Genomic DNA, 26,081 nt, shown 5'->3' with positions numbered 1-26,081 from the left:
CAAAAATAAACAATTATATCCTCAGCGGCGTGTCGACCCTACGATGAACTCTCAGAAACCCGAACTCTGTAACCGTTGAGTTACAGAGGTTATGTTTCTTAATATAAATAGCACTTAAACATTAAGATCTATGTAACTCCTTTATGGAAGGTTCATCAGTTATTGATGTGTGGTTTTCCAGTTGGTCCCAGTTCATAACATGTAGGCCAATCACCGTCCCCCAGCTTTGTTTTTAAAAGATATAAATATAAAAAAAATAACTGCAGATGTATGGGGGACAGTGATCTATCTATCTATCTATCTATCTATCTATCTATCTATCTATCTATCTATCTATCTATCTATCTATCTATCTATCTATCTATCTATCTATCTATCTATCTATCTATCTATCTATGCGCCAGTAGCTCAAAGTTTCTTCCGTGTGTTGCTAGGAGACGCGTCAAACAAAAACGTTTCCATGGTAACCCACCATCGCAACCTCTCCGCTAAGCAGTTGAAGAAGAAGTTAAAGAGTTAGAAGTTGTTATCATGGCTCTGCCGACTCTAGCAGGAAACTCAGCCAACGTTCAGGTAAGATCAGCGCTAAGCTAACAGGCTAGCCTCTGAGCTAAGCTAACAGCCGAGCCTCTGAGCTAAACTTACAGGCTAGCCTCTGAGCTAAGCTAACAGGCTAGCCTCTGAGCTAAACTTACAGGCTAGCCTCTGAGTTAAGCTAACATGCTAGCCTCTGAGCTAAACTTGCAGGCTAGCCTCTGAGCTAAACTAACAGGCTAGCCTCTGAGCTAAACTAACAGGCTAGCCTCTGAGCTAAACTAACAGGCTAGCCTCTGAGCTAAACTAACAGCTGAGCCTCTGAGCTAAACTAACAGGCTAGCCTCTGAGCTAAACTAACAGGCTAGCCTCTGAGCTAAACTAACAGGCTAGCCTCTGAGCTAAACTAACAGGCTAGCCTCTGAGCTAAACTTACAGGCTAGCCTCTGAGCTAAGCTAACAGGCTAGCCTCTGAGCTAAACTTACAGGCTAGCCTCTGAGCTAAACTAACAGGCTAGCCTCTGAGCTAAGCTAACAGGCTAGCCTCTGAGCTAAACTAACAGGCTAGCCTCTGAGCTAAGCTGCTTTTAGGCAGTGAGATAAAGGTGATGATGAACCTGTAATCGGTGGATCATGATATTTATCAATGTGAAATCTTTATTTTCATGTCAGAGAGGTGATGGTGTTATAATCCCACTTGGTTAGATGTAGTTTTGGGACTTTAAGGTTTCAAACAGATTCTAGACGTTTCCATGGTGATCTAATAAAACCCATAAAAACTGATCATCCATTTTTACTTTAATACAACGACCGTTTGAGGAGACCCAGAACCAGGATCCATCTCCATGGTTCCCATCAGACCCATCTGACCTGGAGTTTCCTCTACCTGTTTCTGTTGCCATGGTAACAGAGTTCACCTGGTTTCCATCAGTGTCCTCTGAAATCTTTCTCTAGTTTTGTGCATAGAAATAAGGTCCGTTAGAAACATTAGGTCTTAAAGACCAACACTGCATGTCTGATTGACGAGGATCTAATTAAATAATGATCGGCATTAATTCACAGAGAATGAAATATTTATAGGGAGAGGATTCTAGAGCTCAGTGACAGGAGAGGAGATTACTGGTTTAATATGAGCCAGATGTGGATCATTTTGATTTTTTATGTTACATTTACAGTACATGAAGAACTACTGAAATCATTTTCAGATTACACAAAATGAAAATAAAAAAACTTTTCTGGTTACCATGGCGGCGCTCCAAAGCACAGCCAAGAACTGCTCCTCCGCTTAAAACTTTACAAACCAGACTTCAAACCTGCATCTATGATGGCCAACGCCTGCTGGAGCTACGGTCACAAAATGTTCTAAATCCAGACATTTTTGACCGTTTAAAAAGCTGCAGAGTTCTACGGATGGATCCCAACAACACAACAGCGGAACGTAACTGCTGAAGGAAGAGACGGAGAAAACGAGGATGCGGGGTGGGGGGGTTTAGCTGTGAAGCTAAAGAGAAATCCTCACAGACCTCCGCTTCCATCAATCCTGCTCTCCAGCATCCGCTCATTGGAAAACAAAATGGATAATCTCCAACTCTCGCTGATCTGACCACTCCTTATACACCTGCCCAGGTGTGTTACCAGGCCCTGGGGCCTTCCTTGGGTTGACTCTCCTCAGAGTTTTCCTCCCTTCAGCTACGTCCAGGTTTAGTGGCTCCTCCCCCTGGTGTGGAACAGCTTTCACTGCTGGAGGCTGTTTAGTGCCTCAAACCTTCCAAAGAAGTTGTTCACTTCATTTAGGAAGTCAGAGTTTGCTGCTTCTACCGGGGGGGAGGGGGTGTTGTAGTCTGTGATCCTCCATGCATTTGTTGATGTAGGCTGACACAGTCATGGCAGACTCATCAATATTTAATAAGTTGCCATATGTTGCTGCAGCCTTGAAGATGTTCCAGTCAGAGCATTCAAAACAGTCTTGGAGTGTTTCCATGGCGCCCTCAGACCACACTCTGACCTCTTTAACTGTTGGTTTAGCCCTGATCAGCTGGGGCTTATATGCAGGGATAATGACCTGAGGTAGGGGCGGGGGGTTAAAATCCCCAGCAATGATGGAAACAGCCTCTGTGTGCAGATTGGAGCTCAGAGATATTCTGGTATAGAGCCTTCATGGCCTCTTTAGTGTTAGCGCTGGGGGGGGGGCACATATAAAGCAGTGATGCTAACCACACTGAACTCTCTGGGCAGATAGAACGGCCTGCAGTTAACAGTCAGAAACTCCATGTCTGGAGAGCAGAAGCTGGAGACTGATCCAGCATTTTACACCAGCTGTTGTTGATGTAAACACAGAGCCCGCCGCCCCGAGTCTTACCGCTTAGTTCATTGTTTCTATCGGCCTGGCATAGCGTTAGCCCCTCCAGGCTAATAGCATTGTCCGGTATCGCTGGATGCAGCCATGACTCCGTCAGATTGTTGCTAATGGTTAAAGAACACATCGTCTCCAGTCTGCCGCCAACCGACGGAACCGCTCCACTGAGGACACCATCTCTGCTGCTCTCCAGCAGGACTACAGGGAGGAGGTGGAGCAGCTGGTGGAGCAGAGATAACAGCCTGATCCTGAAGGTGGAGAAGACCAAGGAGATGATGGTGGACTTCAGGAAGAAGCGGCCTAACCACGCTCCACTGCTCATCAACAGCTCAGCTGTAGAGGTGGTCAGCAGCACCACATTCATCACAGACACCCTCACCTGGACTGGAAACACCACCTCACTGGTCCAAAGGGCCCAGAAGCGCTTGGACTTCCTGCCCCCCCATCCTCCCCACCTTCTCCAGAAGCACCATAGAGAGCGTTCTGAGCAGCTGTCTCACTGTGTGGTGTGGAGGCTGCAGCGTCTCAGACTGGAAGAAGGTGAGAACAGCAGAGAGGATCATGGGGGCTCCTCTTCCCTCCATTAAAGACATTTCATCCCAGCGCTGCGTGTCCCGTGACATCATCAATGACCCCTCACCCCCCCACCATGGACTGTTCTCCCTGCTGCCCTCTGGGAAGAGGCTTCCCAGCATTCAATGCAGGACCAGCAGGTTCTGCAGCAGCTTCTTCCCCACCGCCATCACACTGAGGAATGTTGTATGTAATAGGTTCATGTATTGTATTTATTATATTTTATCATTATATAAAAAAAAATGTTAGAATGGTACATTTACAGTAATTTTTACTATTTTTCACGGCTGCACTTTAAAAAAATGAAATTTCTCAGAGAGCAGTTCTAAACAAAATTTATTTTTGTTTTACACTTGTGTAAACAAAAAGACAAATAAAATCTGTCTAAATAGATTAATTTAATGTCCTCAGGTCGACTGAATCAACCTGAGGAGGAACCCATGAGATGATGAACAGGTTCTATTTATTAGAATAAAGTTTTTATTCCTCATCTTCACCTGCTGACAGGAGATTTCACCTAAATAGATCCACTGATCTACGAGCATTCAAGAAATAATCCATAATGTTATCAGGCTATGGCAAGACGTTTTGATATTTACTAGTTTAACTGAATATATATTCCTGATATCTGAAAAACAAATTATTCACATCTAGAATAAACATTCTGGATGTCTATAAAATATATTCAGATCTACATATTCCTAATATTACTGGTCAGCATTTGCATTATTTTAATTAATTTAAATGTTTTTCAGGTATCATAAATACCTGTTCAGTCCAGCTGATAAATGTCAGAACGCCTTTTAAAATGTGTAAACATTTGTAGATATATGAAACTTTATTCTTATTGGTATAATTTGTTTTTTTACTTTCCAAAATTCAATTTCTGCTACAAAAATGTAATTTAGAAAATATATTCTTACAGTTCAGTGTAGGAGTGTGATGAGGAAGAATCTTATTTTGCTGATCTATGCTGGTAGAGCTGTCCATGCCTTTCAGTCGGAGACTGATTGAAGCTCCTCTGAGCGGACAGGATTTGATCTGTAGATGAAGCCGCTTGTTTGATAACCAACACTCTGACTCTTCTGGGCCTCAGCTAGGGAAGGAGAGATTTCACAAATCCCACCATTTCGACTTTTCCGGAGGAATTCCCATGCTGATGGGGATGGAGAAGGCTGGGATTGGAGGAGATCCTTTAGTCGGCCAGAAGATCCCGTCCAAGTATCCCGGCTTTCCCAGAGGAGAGGGCAGTGATCGACCACCATGGTTAGCCTTTGACCAACAGGTAAAGCTGGTTGGGTTTGAAGGAGCTCCTCTGTGATCAACTGCTGATCAGTTATGCTAACGTTGAAACGTTTTCACACCATGTTTAGATTTTCATGTTCTTTAAACTCTCATTCCCATGAGACGTTCCCGTCTGCGGTTCCCGTTTCCACCCTGGGATCAGCTGTGGCTCCCAGTGTCCAAACTGGGGCCTGCAGGCTGTACCCAGTACAGATGACCAGTATTTCCTGTTATTTCCTGGACCTCAGCACGTCTTTAACATTTCTATAAGGCAGACATGGGCAATGTGGAGTCAACAAGTCATCTCCATGTCATGTGTTTGTTCTACCCAGCCACTGAAGCAGGTGAGTCCAATCTTCACCGTGAATTAACCTGTGCAGATTGGACTCACCTGGTTAATTGGCTGGGTAGATTAAATACATGACATGGAGATGACTCGTTGACTCCACATTGCCCATGTCTGGTATAAGATTCATGTGTGCTTTCCTTTCTCATTGTCTTTTACTCGTCAGATTTTCTGTCTGTATTTTAAAATGAAAGTAAACAGGACCTGATTTATCCTGCAGCCTTTTCTTTCACCACCTGAAGGGAAGAGAATCTTTCTGGATAAATAATCCATCATGAGTCAGAGTAGCGCCACCTCTTGGCGCTGGATCCAACGTGGGCTTTTTAGACGTACAGTGTGAGCAGGTAGATTGCATCAAAGCATCGAACAAACATTGTGAGCTGGAACTTCCAAACCCTGTGGTTTGGTGGTACAGTGTGAGCTGTACCTGTGAGCAATGATTGAAAACGTCCCGCCATGTATGTCCGGCTTTAGCCTAGAGGCTCGCTCTGTCCAGCCTCTCCTGGCTCTGTCTCCCTGGCAGGCCTCTCCCCAGTACCGCTGTCCTACTGAGGGCCAAAGGCTAATCATACCTTACCAAGGAAAAAGGAGACTTAACTATCTAAACTTTATCCCCTTTCTACAATTTCAGGTTCAAAGGTTGTTTTTCTAACCAGCTTTGTCTCGTCTCTATGAGGGGACGTATCTGATGTATGTTCGTACGTAAAGACGCTGTCGTTTACTCATCCCCATTCCTAGGGAAGATGATGAAGCCCTAACCGTGTGGGCAGTCTGTGAGCGCTGTTGGTTGAAGGTGGGGGGGTAACAGGGTCTTTGCCAATCTTGGACATTCATAGTCTGTCATGTTTCCTATTCTTTGGTAAGTTGTGAACATGAACGTTCCAGTTCCCCTCAGTGGGATCTTGGTCTGGACTTTGACGTGTCCACCTTGGCACCTTCGTTGGCTTAGATTGAACTGTTCCATGTCCTTCTGCTTTGGGAAGCTCAACCTTCTCCTCTGTCTCCTGCAGCCTCTAACACCTTCAGACAGGTTTATTCTCACCTGCTCCTCATGACTCCTTTGTCCCTCACATGACTTTACATCTGCTAAACCGGCAGGTTTCTTTCTTCCAGCCACTCCTCCAGGTTAGAATAGAGGAAATCTACTAGTTGTTCTGTGGTCACACTGTTCCACCTGAGCTGTGAATGTCTGCAGCTCCTCCTCAGTTTCCGGCTGACTCTGTGAATAAAGCTCAGGGGTTTGAAAGCAAGGCGTTTTATCACTGAATGTTCTTTAGCTAAACAGCAGAACTCTGATGTGTTTAATGTGGCCTAAGCGTTCCATAATGTCCCTCCAGGTTCTCTGCTTTGAGGCGTTCTATCAGGAAACTGTCCCCGATGCAGAGCTGGAGATGCAAAACATCCGAAGGTGTAAGATCTACTTCTACTTGGAGGACGGGACCATCCAGGTGGTGGAGCCAAAAAGCAAGAACGGCTGCGTTCCTCAAGGTTTCACTGATCCCTGTGAAAAGTTCCCGCTGTGATGATGAAGCTGTTTCTAAAGCTGCTGAATCCTGGTGCAGGAACTGTGATCCGCCGCCACCGCATTCCTCTGCCGGACCAGCACCAGTTCTACAACGTCTTCCACTTCAACATCAACCAGGAGGTGGTGTTTTACGCTCGCACCTTCAAAATAACCGACTGCGACTCGTTCACCAAGAACTTCCTGACCAACCTTGGAGTGCTGCTGAACGAGCCGACCGCAGCGCCGGAGCACCCTTTCAGGACGCTGCGTCAGAAGGTAGGTCGCAGAGGAAGAGCCGCCCATAATTGCTTCCGCTGTCCATAGCGTTCCTTGACCGTGTCGTTTCTAAGGCTACGTTCACACTGCAGCCTGAAGTGACCCAATTCCGATTTTTTTGCCCATATGTGACCTGTATCTGATCTTTTTATGACAGTCTGAACGACACAGATCCAATTTTTTCAAATGCGACCCCGGCCACTTGGATATGTGGTCCTGAATCCGATACGTATCTGATCTTTTCAAATGCGACCTGTGTCTGTACGGCCAGGTCGCATTCATCCGACCTACACGTCATTGATACTTGACAAATGTTACTAAACGTTACTAATCTGCGTCCTACTAAGCGGAGGCGGGAAAAACTAACAACCATGGCGGAAGATAACACAGAGAGCAGTCAATGGAGAGAAAGTGAGGTTGCTGACTTAATTCATATTTGGAAGATAGCTCGATTCAGACCAAACTCGAAGGGTCTTACCGGAACCGGGGGAGGGTCTTTCTTTTTGATCTTCTTAAAAAGATTTCGTTCGTAATGTGCCTGCTCCTGTTGGAGAAGAACTTAAAGAACGCAATATACGCTGCGGTATTACGAGTCATGTTTACTTCCGCAAACACTGAGGACGCTTGCTACATGTGACGTCATCGCGTCCTCGAGTGCGCATGCGGGACACTTCGGTTGAACGCTTTCAGTTCACACAGTAGATCACATACAAGTCGCATATACTTGGAAGTTTCACAAAAAAATCGGAATTGAGCATTAAGGCCTGCAGTGTGAACGTAGCCTAGGTCACCAATTTAGTGCTACTTGGTCCCAATGGAATTTCCCATTGGGAACCTGCTAGCACTAAGATGCTAACTGGTTAGCAAGATGCTTCCCATAAACCGGCCACAACCAAAAAGCTTGCAAACCTTCTTCCACAACAATAATAATAATCGACCAATCACATTCACTTTATTCACTCGTGTAAAGTCGGGCATCACTGGGAGAATTCGGAAATGGAGCAGCCGATTCCCTACAATTTCCTACGACTTTAAGAGGCCCCGTGACTTCGCCATATTGCTTAAAGTGAGTCAAAAATTAGATTTTTGGGAAACTCTTTCAGCCCTGCTGGTGTTTTTATTTCTAAGTTAAACTAATTTTAACATCCATTAAATGTTCAATCCTTTTCTCTTCCACCAGTAAAAACAAACTATATTTTACTTTGAAAGAACTTCATTTTTTAAATGGCTGAAATGTTTTTACAGGACTGTACGAGTACGGTCATTAAACCGGGTTATTTAAGGCGGTAAATATGTAGAAAAGTTTTTAATCTCTCAGCCGAGGTTCATTCAGACCCCATCAGGGCAGATCTAACAGGAGACGAACATTCAGGCCCCACTTCCTGTCTCACACTCTGAGGAAATAAAGTGGATTTCAGGAACATTTCACTTCCTGCTCTGATGTCTTATTTGTGTCCCTCTTTAAGTCTGAGGACAGCATGAAGCCTCTCAGGCAAAACCGGGACCAGTTCCAGAAGTTCCTCAAGAACGACGGGAAAATCCTTCGCTTCCGCTGCTTCTGGGACGACACAGTGTTTGGAGACCAACAGGAGCTGATCCTTCTCTACTACCTGGCTGATGACACCATAGAGGTCTTCCAGGTGGTTCCAAACTCAGGAAGACAACATGTCCCCAAATTCTTAAGTCGCAGCAAACTGCCAAAGGTGAGGAGTCTCTAACAGACTAACCTTTCCTGTTCTCTAGATACCAAATAGGTTTCAAAATGATAGATGGATGAAACTAGATTGAACAGGTTGTGATGTTGAAGCCAAATGACAGCAGGAGACAGCAGGACCATGATGGAGCGTCCAGAAGAAGTTGGTCACCTCCTTTGCTCTGCCCTTCGTCCCTCAGCTGCTCCTCCTTCCCTACAGCTTCTTTATCCTTCCCAGACCCAATGCGTGTTTATCCTGCGTTTAGAGCTGGACAGGTTCTATCTAGAGCACCTGGAGACTGGCAGCCGTATGTGTGGGTCTGGGCTGCCTCAGTGCCTTTGAGCCAGGGTCGGTCTTAGCGGGTCAATGGGGAATCTGCTTCCTTCTCCTTCCTCTGTTGTGTCTAAAACGTTGCTCTGTTTTCTCCACAGCGCCCTCCGGTTCGAATGAAGCTCCCAGGAGAAGCCACTGATCCCTCTGTGCTCAACCCGTTGGCCCCCATGACACAGGTAGAGCGCTTCATGCTGGGCGGCCATCATGTAGGTCCAGTCTGAGCACAGGGGAACCAGACACCTGCAGTAACATGAGAGCTGTACCAGCTGTAGACACCTATCAGAGAAATGCAGCATAGACTGCGTTCACCCCCCTTTCTAAAAAGCTCCTAGCACCAAATCTGCTACTGGAGACTTTGGAGACAACATCTAAAAGCAGCGAACTCTGCTCTCCAGAGCGAGTAGATTGGTAACCCCTCTCTTGTCTGCTGTCATGATTCATGCAGCTATTATTTCATCCGAATGAAAAATGGAGAACAGATAAGCAGATCATGGCTTGTCTACAGTGAAAAGAAGGACTGGGTTATTTACTTTGGCCTTTTTGGAAACACAGGAAGGAGCAATCAGCTAAGTGAGCTTAGTGCTTGGAAAAAATCTTTCATTCCTTTAGAGACAGCATGAAAAGTCAGCTGAGTACAAAACATAGAGAGGAAAACAAGAAGAAAAGGGACAAGAAGAGAGGGACACAACCTAGAACAGATAATGGATGTCTATTCTATTAACATTTCTACATCTGGAGAATGGGGCTGTTCAGAGGGCCCCCTGCCTGTCTTTGCCTAGGGCCCCACATTTCCTACATCCGCCCCTGACTCCAGGTCCAAACCAAACTCCTAATGTGGGGGGGGGGGCTGACTGTAGGATGACTCTCTGAGGGTCAGCTGGTCTTAGAGCAGATCAGTGTTCAGTCAGAATAGAAGCTGTAGAGAACCTGAGGAGGCGCCTCTGAAACATCGATGATCTCCATCCTTCCTGCCCATCTCCTCTGTCTCCTCCCCTGCAGGCAGCATTAGTCAGCGGGGAGTTCTACAGAGACTCGGACCTGACTATAGGAGCAGAAGTGAACATCTGGGGGAGACGAGTGGTGATTACTGACTGTGATGAATTCACCAAGGACTACTACCGCTCCAAATATGGCATAGGTAGGTCAGAACTACAGCCTGCTGCTTCCTGCTGCAGTACTGCTCCTCACCACCTGGGGGCAGTCAGTCCCAGGTTCTGCAGGAGCTGCTGCGGTCCACATCTGTCTGTTTCCTGAGAGCAGCCTCTCACGCCATGTCTGGGGGGGGGGGGGGGGGGGGGACCATATGTTTTGTGTTGTGTGTCTGTTGTTCGAGGGTCAGAACATGTTGGAACCAGAGTTCAGCACCTCTGTCCTCCAGAAACTGGATCCTCAGGCTCTTCTGTCCAGCGCCGTCCAGGAGAGGTTTCCTTCCCTGGACGTCTCTGCGGCTCCTTTAGTCACAGCAGTTAAATAATCGCAGCCCCCCCCCCCAGTGATTGAGGGCCCTGTCTGACTGAAAGAGGTCAGAGGTCAGATCAGGGACGGATTACCTGATTCCCTCTGGGTCGTTTCAGCGCTCCTCCAGGGTTCCTTCCTTCCTTCTTTCAAGTGTTTTCTCTTTTCTCTCTCAGAGGATTTCTCCCCCCTCCAGTACAAGGACCCTCCGCCCCCCAAACCAGCCCAGACGGTGCCCCCCTACAATGGGTTCGGCTCCGAGGAGGATTCCCTGAACTCCTGCCAGGGCCTGCTGCCCCAACGGCCCCGGAAGAAGAAGTTCATGGAAGAAGAAAGGTTAGAATGGTTCACCAAGCAGCAGAGAAACGAGACGGTTAGAGTGAACGTATTCACACCCCCGATCACCACAGCTTAACGGCTTCCTAATGGCAGACAGACAAATATTTCTATTTCCAACTGAAATCTGAAAAGTGTGGAAAGCTAAAGGTCTTCCTCCGCCGACGGAGATGTTTCTGGAACAGAAAGTCTCCTGCTCGGTTTTAACTGTCGCCTTTCTGGATTTATCCGACTCCTCCAGGATCTTCATCCAACTATCAGCTTCTGCTCACATTAATGAAGCCCTGAGAGCGTAATGCTGCCACTGCCGTGTCTCAGGATGAGCTTCACCCTAAATGTCCTGTTATTCTAAGCCTGGACTTTGACTAGGCCGTTGAAAGCCGTGATCTGATTCCATGTTTGTGGTTTTTTTTTAACCAGCTGGACGTTTCCAAAATTTTAATTTCAGGAGAGTCGGAGTTAAAGGCTTTGAAATAAAAGGCACGCTGCACTTTTCAGATTTAGTTTGTTTCCTTCCACGCTCCACGCTTCCCCCAACCCCCCTGTTAGCTCAGCTGTTTCTGTGTCACCATAGATGTGGCCTGAGCAGATACCTGCTGAATTTCCTTGCCAAGATGGTGACCACGGACCCTGTGGACACGGAGAGGAGGTTCATCATCACCTTCTACCTCTCTGATGACTCCATCAGCGTGTTTGAAAAGCCACAGAAGAACTCAGGTAGAAATGCTGGTTTCAGGACTGAAACTCTGAGCATCTTTCATCGTTTTATTGTTCGTTTCCTTTCAACACAATCGATGGTGGATGTTTCCTGAAACATGGATGTTTGTTCCTTCCGTTCTGAGCCTCCAGTGGGCCTCAGCAGAACAGAACAGAAACCTGTCATGGAAATGATTGTTGGCTCCACCTCCGCCTCTATGCATGTTTCCTCCTGTTTTTCTTCTCCACTGTCGCCACATGCTCAGTTTAAAGGATTGCTGATCTGATTGATCTGGATCTATGTAGTAACCTTAGGTGACATGAAGTGAATTGGGTCTATAGAAATAAATAAAGTGTGTGTTGATGAATGCTAGGGCTTTAGAAAGAGGTTCCGTTCATATCAGACAGGATTGAAACGTTAGCGGCAGGCTAATAATCCATGGAACAGCGTTCTGAAATGTCGTTGGTCGTCCTCTAGGTGTACTGGGAGGAAAGTTTCTGGAGCGTCGGCGGGTTCTGAAACCGGGCCAGGAGCTGTTTAAGAGCGAGCCCTTCCAGTACCTCACAGCCCAGGATCTGTACGTCGGAGCCTCCGTCTGCCTGAAAGGGGTGACCTTCCAGCTTCTGGATGCTGACGAACACACCCTCAGCTACATGGAGCAGCATGAGCAGCAGGTAGGCACGGTGCGTCCCACCCAGGAGGCCTCCCTTTGCTGCACAGCCGCTAAATGCTGCCATCTTGGTGTTTATCCACAGTTTCCCAGAGCCAATGCAGACATCATCCTCAGCAAAGTGCGCTCCTTTCCAGAGGACAAACACAGCCGGATCAGGGAGTTTCTGGCCCTCAGCGACCCCACCAACACCGGCCTCGTCCCCTATGAGTCCTTCAGGTACAGCAACACCTGGGACGTCTCCTCCAGCGCTGTTTAACCCTTTCAGCTTAATCTAGACGAGAATAATGACTCCTCTGCCTGCTGGCGGCTTCCTGTCCACCTGTTGGCAGCTTCCTGTCCACCTCTTTGCAGCTTCCTGACCACCTGTTGGCAGCTTCCTGACCACCTCTTTGCAGCTTCCTGACCACCTGTCGGCAGCTTCCTGTCCACCTGTTGGCAGCTTCCTGTCCACCTCTTTGCAGCTTCCTGACCACCTGTTGGCAGCTTCCTGACCACCTCTTTGCAGCTTCCTGACCACCTGTTGGCAGCTTCCTGACCACCTGTTGGCAGCTTTCTGACAGCCTGTTGGCAGCTTCCTGTCCACCTCTTTGCAGCTTCCTGACCACCTGTTGGCAGCTTCCTGACCACCTCTTTGCAGCTTCCTGACCACCTGTTGGCAGCTTCCTGACCGCCTGTTGGCAGCTTCCTGTCCACCTCTTTGCAGCTTCCTGACCACCTGTTGGCAGCTTCCTGACCACCTCTTTGCAGCTTCCTGACCACCTGTTGGCAGCTTCCTGACCACCTGTTGGCAGCTTTCTGACAGCCTGTCGGCAGCTTCCTGACCACCTCTTTGCAGCTTCCTGTCCCCCTCTTTGCAGCTTCCTGACCACCTGTTGGCAGCTTCCTGACCACCTGTTGGCAGCTTCCTGACCACCTGTTGGCAGCTTCCTGACCACCTGTTGGCAGCTTCCTGACCACCTGTTGGCAGCTTCCTGTCCACCTCTTTGCAGCTTCCTGACCACCTGTTGGCAGCTTCCTGTCCGCCTCTTTGCAGCTTCCTGTCCCCCTCTTTGCAGCTTCCTGACCACCTGTTGGCAGCTTCCTGACCACCTGTTGGCAGCTTCCTGACCACCTGTTGGCAGCTTCCTGTCCACCTCTTTGCAGCTTCCTGACCACCTGTTGGCAGCTTCCTGTCCGCCTCTTTGCAGCTTCCTGACCACCTCTTTGCAGCTTCCTGACCACCTCTTTGCAGCTTCCTGACCACCTCTTTGCAGCTTCCTGACCACCTGTTGGCAGCTTCCTGACCACCTGTTGGCAGCTTCCTGACCACCTGCTGGAAGCTTCCTGACAGCCTTTTGGCAGCTTCCTGTCCACCTCTTTGCAGCTTCCTGACCACCTGTTGGCAGCTTCCTGACCACCTAATAGCAGCTTCCTGTCCGCCTTTTGGTAGCTTCCTGACAGCCTGTTGGCAGCTTCCTGACCGCCTCCCTAAATAGGGAGGTGTGGCTGACATTCATCCATTCACCTCCTCATGTAGGGGGTGGGGGGTGAATGAGTTAAGTTCAGTCTTTAAATCCAACAGAAGTGGAGATTTTAGCGTTCCTCCTAAAACACATAGAAATACTCATTTATACACAGAAAGTCAATAAGTTGGATTTATTGTTTAAGTAACATTTAATTGAATGAATTATATTTAATGATATTAAATACTAACCTGTAGGTCTATTTATTTCATGGTATAGTCTGGCCCCCCTTTGGGGACCAGCCGCTGGCAGAGAGCAGGCCGCCTCCATTCTGCTGGGTGTTGGGTGCTTTGTAGATGTTTTCAGTAATCTGGCTCGCCTCTTTGGTTCCAGTTAGAGGCGCTCCTAATGATGCTGCACGCCATGCTTCCTGTTCCACCGTGTCACGCGAGGCCAGGTCCATGAAGCCTGGCCGGATGCACGGATCGTAACCTGAAACCACGGCTGTTTCTATTAAAGCTCCCAGTCTGAAGAGCAGCTGATAAAGATGGAGGACTGCTTCTTATCTAGTCACGCCTGCTTCTTCTCTGTTTTTGTGTCGTCACAGAGGCTTGATGATGGACTGCGGGCTGTCGGAGCACGAGGTTCTGGTCCTGGCGCGGCGCTTCTCTGAGCGCCAGGAGCCTGAGGCGGACGTGGGCTTCATGCTGGCTGCGGCGCAGCACTTCCTGAGGGTGAAACCGTTCCAGGACTTCCCTCTGCTGGCGGACCTCTTCATGTACCACGACAGGCAGAAGTAAGATTCACACCAGGTAGAAAAGCTGAAGCCGCCATCAGCTCCAGTGGCGCTCCAGATGGAAGTCACACTTTAGGAGTGGATTCCTTCCAGGGCAGCATTCCTGTTTTCCTCTGGCTAATTACCTACAGGAGCTTTAAGTTTGATCAGCTCTGTTTTATTCACAGCATCAGTCGATGTCTGTAAATTCTTCTGAGCAGAGGGGGATTTACCATCAGGAAATACCAGGCAGCTGCCTAGGGCCCCAAGTTCCTGGGGGCCCCATAGAACTAGTTTCCATGTATGGTTAATGCAACTATTCCTTATTTGTTCACATTAATTATGTTTTTGATAAAAATCATTTGGCTAAAATTCCATCAGAACGCTGATAATATTAAAAAGCTGATAGTATTGAGTTGTGATAAATCTTTATGTTTCATGATTGTTTATCTAGAATCATCTATTTCTACATGCATTCAGCTCACAGCATTCAATGCAGGACAAGCAGGTTCTGCAGCAGCTTCTTCCCCACCGCCATCACACTGATGAATGTTGATCATGTGACTCTGCATCACACTGATGAATGTTGATCATGTGACTCTGCATCACACTGATGAATGTTGATCATGTGACTCTGCATCACACTGATGAATGTAGATCATGTGACTCTGCATCACACTGATGAATGTAGATCATGTGACTCTGCATCACACTGATGAATGTTGATCATGTGACTCTGCATCACACTGATGAATGTAGATCATGTGACTCTGCATCACACTGATGAATGTAGATCATGTGACTCTGCATCACAATGATGAATGTAGATCATGTGACTCTGCATCACACTGATGAATGTGATCATGTGACTCTGCATCACACTGATGAACGCTGATCATGTGACTCTGCATCACACTGATGAATGTTGATCATGTGACTGCATCACACTGATGAACGCTGATCATGTGACTCTGCATCACACTGATGAATGTTGATCATGTGACTCTGCATCACACTGATGAATGTTGATCATGTGACTGCATCACACTGATGAACGCTGATCATGTGACTCTGCATCACACTGATGAACGCTGATCATGTGACTCTGCATCACACTGATGAATGTTGATCATGTGACTGCATCACACTGATGAACGCTGATCATGTGACTCTGCATCACACTGATGAACGCTGATCATGTGACTCTGCATCACACTGATGAATGTAGATCATGTGACTCTGCATCACAATGATGAATGTAGATCATGTGACTCTGCATCACACTGATGAATGTGATCATGTGACTCTGCATCACACTGATGAACGCTGATCATGTGACTCTGCATCACACTGATGAATGTGATCATGTGACTCTGCATCACACTGATGAATGTAGATCATGTGACTCTGCATCACACTGATGAATGTAGATCATGTGACTCTGCATCACACTGATGAATGTAGATCATGTGACTCTGCATCACACTGATGAATGTTGTTCATGTGACTCTGCATCACACTGATGAATGTTGATCATGTGACTCTGCATCACACTGATGAATGTTGATCATGTGACTCTGCATCACACTGATGAATGTGATCATGTGACTCTGCATCACACTGATGAATGTAGATCATGTGACTCTGCATCACACTGATGAATGTTGATCATGTGACTCTGCATCACACTGATGAATGTTGATCATGTGACTCTGCATCACACTGATGAATGTTGATCATGTGACTCTGCATCACACTGATGAATGTGATCATGTGACTCTGCATCACACTGATGAATGTTGATCATGTGACTCTGCATCACACTGATGAATGTTGATCATGTGACTCTGCATCACACTGATGAATGTGATCATGTGACTCTGCATCACACTGATGAATGTTGATCATGTGACTCTGCATCACACTGATGAATGTTGATCATGTGACTCTGCATCACACTGATGAATGTTGATCATGTGACTCTGCATCACACTGATGAATGTGATCATGTGACTCTGCATCACACTGATGAATGTTGATCATGTGACTCTGCATCACACTGATGAATGTTGATCATGTGACTCTGCATCACACTGATGAATGTAGATCATGTGACTCTGCATCACACTGATGAATGTTGATCATGTGACTCTGCATCACACTGATGAATGTTGATCATGTGACTCTGCATCACACTGATGAATGTTGATCATGTGACTCTGCATCACACTGATGAATGTTGATCATGTGACTCTGCATCACACTGATGAATGTAGATCATGTGACTCTGCATCACACTGATGAATGTAGATCATGTGACTCTGCATCACACTGATGAATGTTGTTCATGTGACTCTGCATCACACTGATGAATGTTGATCATGTGACTCTGCATCACACTGATGAATGTTGATCATGTGACTCTGCATCACACTGATGAATGTGATCATGTGACTCTGCATCACACTGATGAATGTAGATCATGTGACTCTGCATCACACTGATGAATGTTGATCATGTGACTCTGCATCACACTGATGAATGTTGATCATGTGACTCTGCATCACACTGATGAATGTGATCATGTGACTCTGCATCACACTGATGAATGTTGATCATGTGACTCTGCATCACACTGATGAATGTTGATCATGTGACTCTGCATCACACTGATGAATGTGATCATGTGACTCTGCATCACACTGATGAATGTTGATCATGTGACTCTGCATCACACTGATGAATGTTGATCATGTGACTCTGCATCACACTGATGAATGTTGATCATGTGACTCTGCATCACACTGATGAATGTTGATCATGTGACTCTGCATCACACTGATGAATGTTGATCATGTGACTCTGCATCACACTGATGAATGTTGATCATGTGACTCTGCATCACACTGATGAATGTTGATCATGTGACTCTGCATCACACTGATGAATGTAGATCATGTGACTCTGCATCACACTGATGAATGTTGATCATGTGACTCTGCATCACACTGATGAATGTTGATCATGTGACTCTGCATCACACTGATGAATGTTGATCATGTGACTCTGCATCACACTGATGAATGTTGATCATGTGACTCTGCATCACACTGATGAATGTGATCATGTGACTCTGCATCACACTGATGAATGTTGATCATGTGACTCTGCATCACACTGATGAATGTTGATCATGTGACTCTGCATCACACTGATGAATGTAGATCATGTGACTCTGCATCACACTGATGAATGTAGATCACACTGATGAATGTTGATCATGTGACTCTGCATCACACTGATGAATGTTGATCATGTGACTCTGCATCACACTGATGAATGTTGATCATGTGACTCTGCATCACACTGATGAATGTAGATCATGTGACTCTGCATCACACTGATGAATGTTGATCATGTGACTCTGCATCACACTGATGAATGTGATCATGTGACTCTGCATCACACTGATGAATGTTGATCATGTGACTCTGCATCACACTGATGAATGTTGATCATGTGACTCTGCATCACACTGATGAATGTTGATCATGTGACTCTGCATCACACTGATGAATGTTGATCATGTGACTCTGCATCACACTGATGAATGTTGATCATGTGACTCTGCATCACACTGATGAATGTTGATCATGTGACTCTGCATCACACTGATGAATGTGATCATGTGACTCTGCATCACACTGATGAATGTTGATCATGTGACTCTGCATCACACTGATGAATGTGATCATGTGACTCTGCATCACACTGATGAATGTTGATCATGTGACTCTGCATCACACTGATGAATGTGATCATGTGACTCTGCATCACACTGATGAATGTTGATCATGTGACTCTGCATCACACTGATGAATGTTGATCATGTGACTCTGCATCACATTGATGAATGTTGATCATGTGACTCTGCATCACACTGATGAATGTTGATCATGTGACTCTGCATCACACTGATGAATGTAGATCATGTGACTCTGCATCACACTGATGAATGTTGTTCATGTGACTCTGCATCACACTGATGAATGTTGATCATGTGACTCTGCATCACACTGATGAATGTTGATCATTTGACTGCATCACACTGATGAATGTTGATCATGTGACTCTGCATCACACTGATGAATGTTGATCATGTGACTCTGCATCACACTGATGAACGCTGATCATGTGACTCTGCATCACACTGATGAATGTTGATCATGTGACTCTGCATCACACTGATGAATGTAGATCATGTGACTCTGCATCACACTGATGAATGTTGATCATGTGACTCTGCATCACACTGATGAATGTTGATCATGTGACTCTGCATCACACTGATGAATGTTGATCATGTGACTCTGCATCACACTGATGAATGTAGATCATGTGACTCTGCATCACACTGATGAATGTAGACCATGTGACTGCATCACACTGATGAACGCTGATCATGTGACTCTGCATCACACTGATGAACGCTGATCATGTGACTGCATCACACTGATGCATGTTGATCATGTGACTCTGCATCACACTGATGAATGTTGATCATGTGACTCTGCATCACACTGATGAACGCTGATCATGTGACTGCATCACACTGATGAATGTTGATCATGTGACTCTGCATCACACTGATGAATGTTGATCATGTGACTCTGCATCACACTGATGAACGCTGATCATGTGACTCTGCATCACACTGATGAACGCTGATCATGTGACTCTGCATCACACTGATGAACGCTGATCATGTGACTCTGCATCACACTGATGAACGCTGATCATGTGACTCTGCATCACACTGATGAATGTAGATCATGTGACTGCATCACACTGATGAACGCTGATCATGTGACTCTGCATCACACTGATGAACGCTGATCATGTGACTGCATCACACTGATGCATGTTGATCATGTGACTCTGCATCACACTGATGAATGTTGATCATGTGACTCTGCATCACACTGATGAACGCTGATCATGTGACTGCATCACACTGATGAATGTTGATCATGTGACTCTGCATCACACTGATGAATGTTGATCATGTGACTCTGCATCACACTGATGAACGCTGATCATGTGACTCTGCATCACACTGATGAACGCTGATCATGTGACTCTGCATCACACTGATGAACGCTGATCATGTGACTCTGCATCACACTGATGAACGCTGATCATGTGACTCTGCATCACACTGATGAACGCTGATCATGTGACTCTGTATCACACTGATGAACGCTGATCATGTGACTGCATCACACTGATGAATGTTGATCATGTGACTCTGCATCACACTGATGAATGTTGATCATTTGACTCTGCATCACACTGATGAATGTAGATCATGTGACTCTGCATCACACTGATGAACGCTGATCATGTGACTCTGCATCACACTGATGAATGTAGATCATGTGACTCTGCATCACACTGATGAATGTTGATCATGTGACTCTGCATCACACTGATGAATGTAGATCATGTGACTCTGCATCACACTGATGAATGTTGATCATGTGACTCTGCATCACACTGATGAATGTTGATCATGTGACTCTGCATCACACTGATGAATGTGATCATGTGACTCTGCATCACACTGATGAATGTTGATCATGTGACTCTGCATCACACTGATGAATGTTGATCATGTGACTCTGCATCACACTGATGAATGTTGATCATGTGACTCTGCATCACACTGATGAATGTTGATCATGTGACTCTGCATCACACTGATGAATGTGATCATGTGACTCTGCATCACACTGATGAATGTTGATCATGTGACTCTGCATCACACTGATGAATGTTGATCATGTGACTCTGCATCACACTGATGAATGTTGATCATGTGACTCTGCATCACACTGATGAATGTTGATCATGTGACTCTGCATCACACTGATGAATGTTGATCATGTGACTCTGCATCACACTGATGAATGTTGATCATGTGACTCTGCATCACACTGATGAATGTAGATCATGTGACTCTGCATCACACTGATGAATGTTGATCATGTGACTCTGCATCACACTGATGAATGTGATCATGTGACTCTGCATCACACTGATGAATGTTGATCATGTGACTCTGCATCACACTGATGAATGTTGATCATGTGACTCTGCATCACACTGATGAATGTTGATCATGTGACTCTGCATCACACTGATGAATGTTGATCATGTGACTCTGCATCACACTGATGAATGTGATCATGTGACTCTGCATCACACTGATGAATGTTGATCATGTGACTCTGCATCACACTGATGAATGTGATCATGTGACTCTGCATCACACTGATGAATGTTGATCATGTGACTCTGCATCACACTGATGAATGTGATCATGTGACTCTGCATCACACTGATGAATGTTGATCATGTGACTCTGCATCACACTGATGAATGTTGATCATGTGACTCTGCATCACACTGATGAATGTTGATCATGTGACTCTGCATCACACTGATGAATGTTGATCATGTGACTCTGCATCACACTGATGAATGTAGATCATGTGACTCTGCATCACACTGATGAATGTTGTTCATGTGACTCTGCATCACACTGATGAATGTAGATCATGTGACTCTGCATCACACTGATGAATGTTGATCATGTGACTCTGCATCACACTGATGAATGTTGATCATGTGACTCTGCATCACACTGATGAATGTAGATCATGTGACTCTGCATCACACTGATGAATGTAGATCATGTGACTCTGCATCACACTGATGAACGCTGATCATGTGACTCTGCATCACACTGATGAATGTTGATCATGTGACTCTGCATCACACTGATGAATGTAGATCATGTGACTCTGCATCACACTGATGAATGTAGATCATGTGACTCTGCATCACACTAATGAATGTAGATCATGTGACTCTGCATCACACTGATGAACGCTGATCATGTGACTCTGCATCACACTGATGAATGTTGATCATGTGACTCTGCATCACACTGATGAATGTAGATCATGTGACTCTGCATCACACTGATGAATGTAGATCATGTGACTCTGCATCACACTAATGAATGTAGATCATGTGACTCTGCATCACACTGATGAATGTTGATCATGTGACTCTGCATCACACTGATGAACGCTGATCATGTGACTGTATCACACTGATGAATGTTGATCATGTGACTCTGCATCACGCTGATGAATGTAGATCATGTGACTCTGCATCACACTGATGAATGTAGACCATGTGACTGCATCACACTGATGAACGCTGATCATGTGACTCTGCATCACACTGATGAACGCTGATCATGTGACTGCATCACACTGATGCATGTTGATCATGTGACTCTGCATCACACTGATGAATGTTGATCATGTGACTCTGCATCACACTGATGAACGCTGATCATGTGACTGCATCACACTGATGAATGTTGATCATGTGACTCTGCATCACACTGATGAATGTTGATCATGTGACTCTGCATCACACTGATGAACGCTGATCATGTGACTCTGCATCACACTGATGAACGCTGATCATGTGACTCTGCATCACACTGATGAACGCTGATCATGTGACTCTGCATCACACTGATGAATGTTGATCATGTGACTCTGCATCACACTGATGAATGTAGATCATGTGACTGCATCACACTGATGAACGCTGATCATGTGACTCTGCATCACACTGATGAACGCTGATCATGTGACTGCATCACACTGATGCATGTTGATCATGTGACTCTGCATCACACTGATGAATGTTGATCATGTGACTCTGCATCACACTGATGAACGCTGATCATGTGACTGCATCACACTGATGAATGTTGATCATGTGACTCTGCATCACACTGATGAATGCTGATCATGTGACTGCATCACACTGATGAACGCTGATCATGTGACTGCATCACACTGATGAATGTTGATCATGTGACTCTGCATCACACTGATGAACGCTGATCATGTGACTGCATCACACTGATGCATGTTGATCATGTGACTCTGCATCACACTGATGAATGTTGATCATGTGACTCTGCATCACACTGATGAACGCTGATCATGTGACTGCATCACAATGATGAATGTTGATCATGTGACTCTGCATCACACTGATGAATGCTGATCATGTGACTCTGCATCACACTGATGAACGCTGATCATGTGACTCTGCATCACACTGATGAACGCTGATCATGTGACTCTGCATCACACTGATGAACGCTGATCATGTGACTGCATCACACTGATGAATGTTGATCATGTGACTCTGCATCACACTGATGAATGTTGATCATTTGACTCTGCATCACACTGATGAATGTAGATCATGTGACTCTGCATCACACTGATGAACGCTGATCATGTGACTCTGCATCACACTGATGAATGTGATCATGTGACTCTGCATCACACTGATGAATGTTGATCATGTGACTCTGCATCACACTGATGAATGTTGATCATGTGACTCTGCATCACACTGATGAATGTAGATCATGTGACTCTGCATCACACTGATGAATGTTGATCATGTGACTCTGCATCACACTGATGAATGTTGATCATGTGACTCTGCATCACACTGATGAATGTGATCATGTGACTCTGCATCACACTGATGAATGTTGATCATGTGACTCTGCATCACACTGATGAATGTAGATCATGTGACTCTGCATCACACTGATGAATGTTGATCATGTGACTCTGCATCACACTGATGAATGTTGATCATGTGACTCTGCATCACACTGATGAATGTTGATCATGTGACTCTGCATCACACTGATGAATGTTGATCATGTGACTCTGCATCACACTGATGAATGTTGATCATGTGACTCTGCATCACACTGATGAATGTAGATCATGTGACTCTGCATCACACTGATGAATGTTGATCATGTGACTCTGCATCACACTGATGAATGTTGATCATGTGACTCTGCATCACACTGATGAATGTAGATCATGTGACTCTGCATCACACTGATGAATGTTGATCATGTGACTCTGCATCACACTGATGAATGTAGATCATGTGACTCTGCATCACACTGATGACATCAAACCAACATACAGCAGATCTGCACCACAGATATTAATGATCTAAACTTCCAGATCAATGATTTTTTCCCTCCAGGTTTTTTCTCCCTCTCTGTTTACATTTGATCGCTGCTGAACTTGAAGGAATGGAAATGTTCCTTTACTGTGTGAAAGTTGCTCTATTTCGTTCTGTATGCGCTGTGTTTATGCAGAACCAATATAAACGTTCACGCAGCTCCAGATGTGGCCTTTGTTCTCTTGGACCGTAGTTCTGGTCCAGCAGATTCCATCTCATGGCCGGATGAGAGGTTCTGACATTCCCAGAATATTCCTCACGCCGCTGCCAGGTGGACACTCCCATCTACGGGGCGCACCATCAGACCTTTCTCTTTCTGCCCGTTTCCTGTCTGCCTTCTCCTAAACAGGAAGTCTGCGTTCTTCCATCAAATCATCCTGTATTATGCCAGATTCTTACTGGATCTCTGCAGATCTGATCAGATGAGTCTGTTTTCACGTAGAGGAGGCCGTCTGTCCGCCAAGGAGGTGAGGACCATCTGTAAGGCCGTCCATCTTCCCCTCCCAGAGAGCCTGAGGGAAGGCCTCCTCATCAAGTAAGAGCCGCTTCTCCTCACGCTTTGAAATCTAAACTCTGTTCCTCTGCCCGGAGTTTTTGGCCCAGAGGAAACCAGTCTCAGCCAGTTTCCTAATTATGGGAAAACTTCACCTGGATCTGCTGGAAAGCTGGAACCTTCCTCCTAATATTCGCACTCCTGCTCTCTGCAGGTTCACAGATGGAGACGGGATCGACTACCACGCCTTGATTGCTGGGATCGACTGGCTGAAGCACCCAGCGCCTCCAGTGAGGCCCGAGGACACGCTGAAGGTAAAGATGAGGAGTAAAACTCCTCCAGGAGTCTAAGGCAGCTCCTCACAAAGCTAAATGGAAATCAATCAGCTTCATCCGAGCCTGGAATGAGTCACAGCATCAGGAGCCAAAAGACCAAGGAGACGACTGAGTGAGGAGGAGAACGAGGAGAGAGCAGGAGAGGAGGAAGGAGAGGAAGGAAGGAGGAGAGGAAGGGAGGATGAGAGGAAGGAAGGAAGGAGAGGAAGGAAGGAAGGAGGAGAGGAAGGGAGGATGAGAGGAAGGAAGGAAGGAGAGGAAGAGAGGAAGGAAGGAAGGAGAGGAAGGGGAGGAAGGAGGAGAGGAAGGAATCACATGTTAGCAGAAACAATTTAAAAGGACAACAAAGGAAGACCTGCATGTCTGGAAGGAACCAGGAGTCTGTCCTCCATGTCTCCAGTCTTTTCCCCTCTGTCCTCCTCTGTCCTTCATGTCTCCAGTCTCCTGTCATAGTAAACAGCCTATCTCATGATGAAGCATGGTGGTGGCAGCCTCATGCTGTGGGGATGGTTTTCCTCTCCATGGAGCTAAAAACAGAGCAGTCCTGTGAGGAAGCTTTAGATGCTCCAAGCAGCCGACCATCAAACCAGAGCCGCCATGCAGATCATAGCGGCTCTGAGCTAAAAATCTATGAAGTCAATCAATCAATCAATCAATCAATCAATCAATCAATCAATCAATCAATCAATCAATCAATCAATCAATCAATCAATCAATCAATCAATCGAAAATAAACTTTCTCTCTAAATAATCAAATCCAAACACAAAGGAGCCTAAAATGATTATTTCTTAAGGAGAGTTCAGTCTAAAGAGGATCCAAAGTTCACTAATGAATTAAATAGAAGGAAAATAAAGCAGGAAGTAGATCAATCAGGAGTTCTAACCAGAACTGGATCAGCTGTCTGATCTACTTTCTATAGTTCTAGTGAGGACGCAGGCAGCAGCGTCTGGATCAGCTGTCTGATCTACTTTCTATAGTTCTAGTGAGGACGCAGGCAGCAGCGTCTGGATCAGCTGTCTGATCTACTTTCTATAGTTCTAGTGAGGACGCAGGCAGCAGCGTCTGGATCAGCTGTCTGATCTACTTTCTATAGTTCTAGTGAGGACGCAGGCAGCAGCGTCTGGATCAGCTGTCTGATCTACTTTCTATAGTTCTAGTGAGTGTGATGGGCGACCCTATGAAGCTCCTCAGAACAAACATCCTGCTGTTTCAGTCGTTTGTTTCAGTCGTTTGTTTCAGTCGTTTGTTTCAGTCGTTTTTCTTGTTTCCTCCAGTTTGAGCTGAACCTCAGGCCAGAAGCTGATGGATCTGCTCTGAAGAACATCAAATACTCGGACCTGCTGAAGGACGTCCTCAGCTTCACCAGCATCAGGGATCCTGGACCTGCTGCCTCCACCTAAAGCTGCGCTCTGGGTTCATCCTGCTGAGATGTGAACATTAAACGTTTGTTGTGTTGTTTGAGACTCTATGCTGGAACATCTGTGCTTCAGGGGAGAAAATAAAAACCACAGATAGAAACCAGATACCTAGATGTTTTTCCTGTTTCTGCGTTCCCAGCGGGGGAGAATGGGAACAGCTGCAGGAAAGGGAAAGTAGGAGGCTTTAAGGAACTGACGGCGTTCTCTGTAGAAGCACCTCCCTCTGCATCACCTGAAGGTTCCCAGCAGCTCCGCCAGGTGAGACGGAGAGCAGAACCTTCAGCTGCAGACCTGAAGCCCTCCTGTGATCCCAGCTCCCCTCCTGCTGCTCTGCTCAAACCTGAACCTCTGGTCTGTTTAGGTCTGAGCAGCTTGGCCGTGTCTTCTGAAGAAAAGC

General features: G+C 45.9%; 1 protein-coding gene across 2 annotated transcripts; it reads left to right on the top strand.

Annotated features, from left to right (window-relative positions):
* Positions 1-389: 389 nt before the first annotated feature.
* Positions 390-25,789, top strand: efhc2 (EF-hand domain (C-terminal) containing 2). 2 transcript variants are annotated; one of them, XM_038269185.1, is made up of 15 exons: positions 390-573; positions 4,560-4,748; positions 6,431-6,581; positions 6,656-6,873; positions 8,340-8,576; positions 8,999-9,076; positions 9,900-10,038; positions 10,532-10,691; positions 11,266-11,408; positions 11,866-12,062; positions 12,144-12,277; positions 14,111-14,299; positions 23,850-23,972; positions 24,145-24,244; positions 25,541-25,789. In XM_038269185.1, exons 1-15 carry the CDS (start codon positions 532-534, stop codon positions 25,664-25,666), a joined length of 2,226 nt encoding a protein of 741 aa, XP_038125113.1. In that variant the 5' UTR covers positions 390-531; the 3' UTR covers positions 25,667-25,789. The 2 variants fall into 2 exon arrangements, with proteins under 2 accessions (XP_038125113.1, XP_038125122.1); XM_038269194.1 differs by having other exon boundaries at positions 392-573; positions 23,880-23,972.
* The last annotated feature ends 292 nt before the right edge of the window (positions 25,790-26,081 follow it).

The sequence above is a fragment of the Cyprinodon tularosa genome, unplaced genomic scaffold (assembly GCF_016077235.1).
Source record: "Cyprinodon tularosa strain WSP-4 unplaced genomic scaffold, ASM1607723v1 ctg1192, whole genome shotgun sequence".
Classification (NCBI taxonomy): Eukaryota; Metazoa; Chordata; class Actinopteri; order Cyprinodontiformes; family Cyprinodontidae; genus Cyprinodon; species Cyprinodon tularosa.
Note: the sequence above shows the minus strand (reverse complement) of the source record. Positions and strands in the feature narration are given on the sequence as shown.

Excerpts from the sequence above, each read along its gene's own strand:
- efhc2 (XM_038269185.1), top strand. The coding sequence starts at position 532 with ATGGCTCTGCCGACTCTAGCAGGAAACTCAGCCAACGTTCAG. Across the intron at positions 4,749-6,430 it reads GGTTAGCCTTTGACCAACAG|GTTCTCTGCTTTGAGGCGTT; the intron begins GTAAAGCTGGTT and ends ATGTCCCTCCAG. Across the intron at positions 8,577-8,998 it reads GTCGCAGCAAACTGCCAAAG|CGCCCTCCGGTTCGAATGAA; the intron begins GTGAGGAGTCTC and ends TTTTCTCCACAG.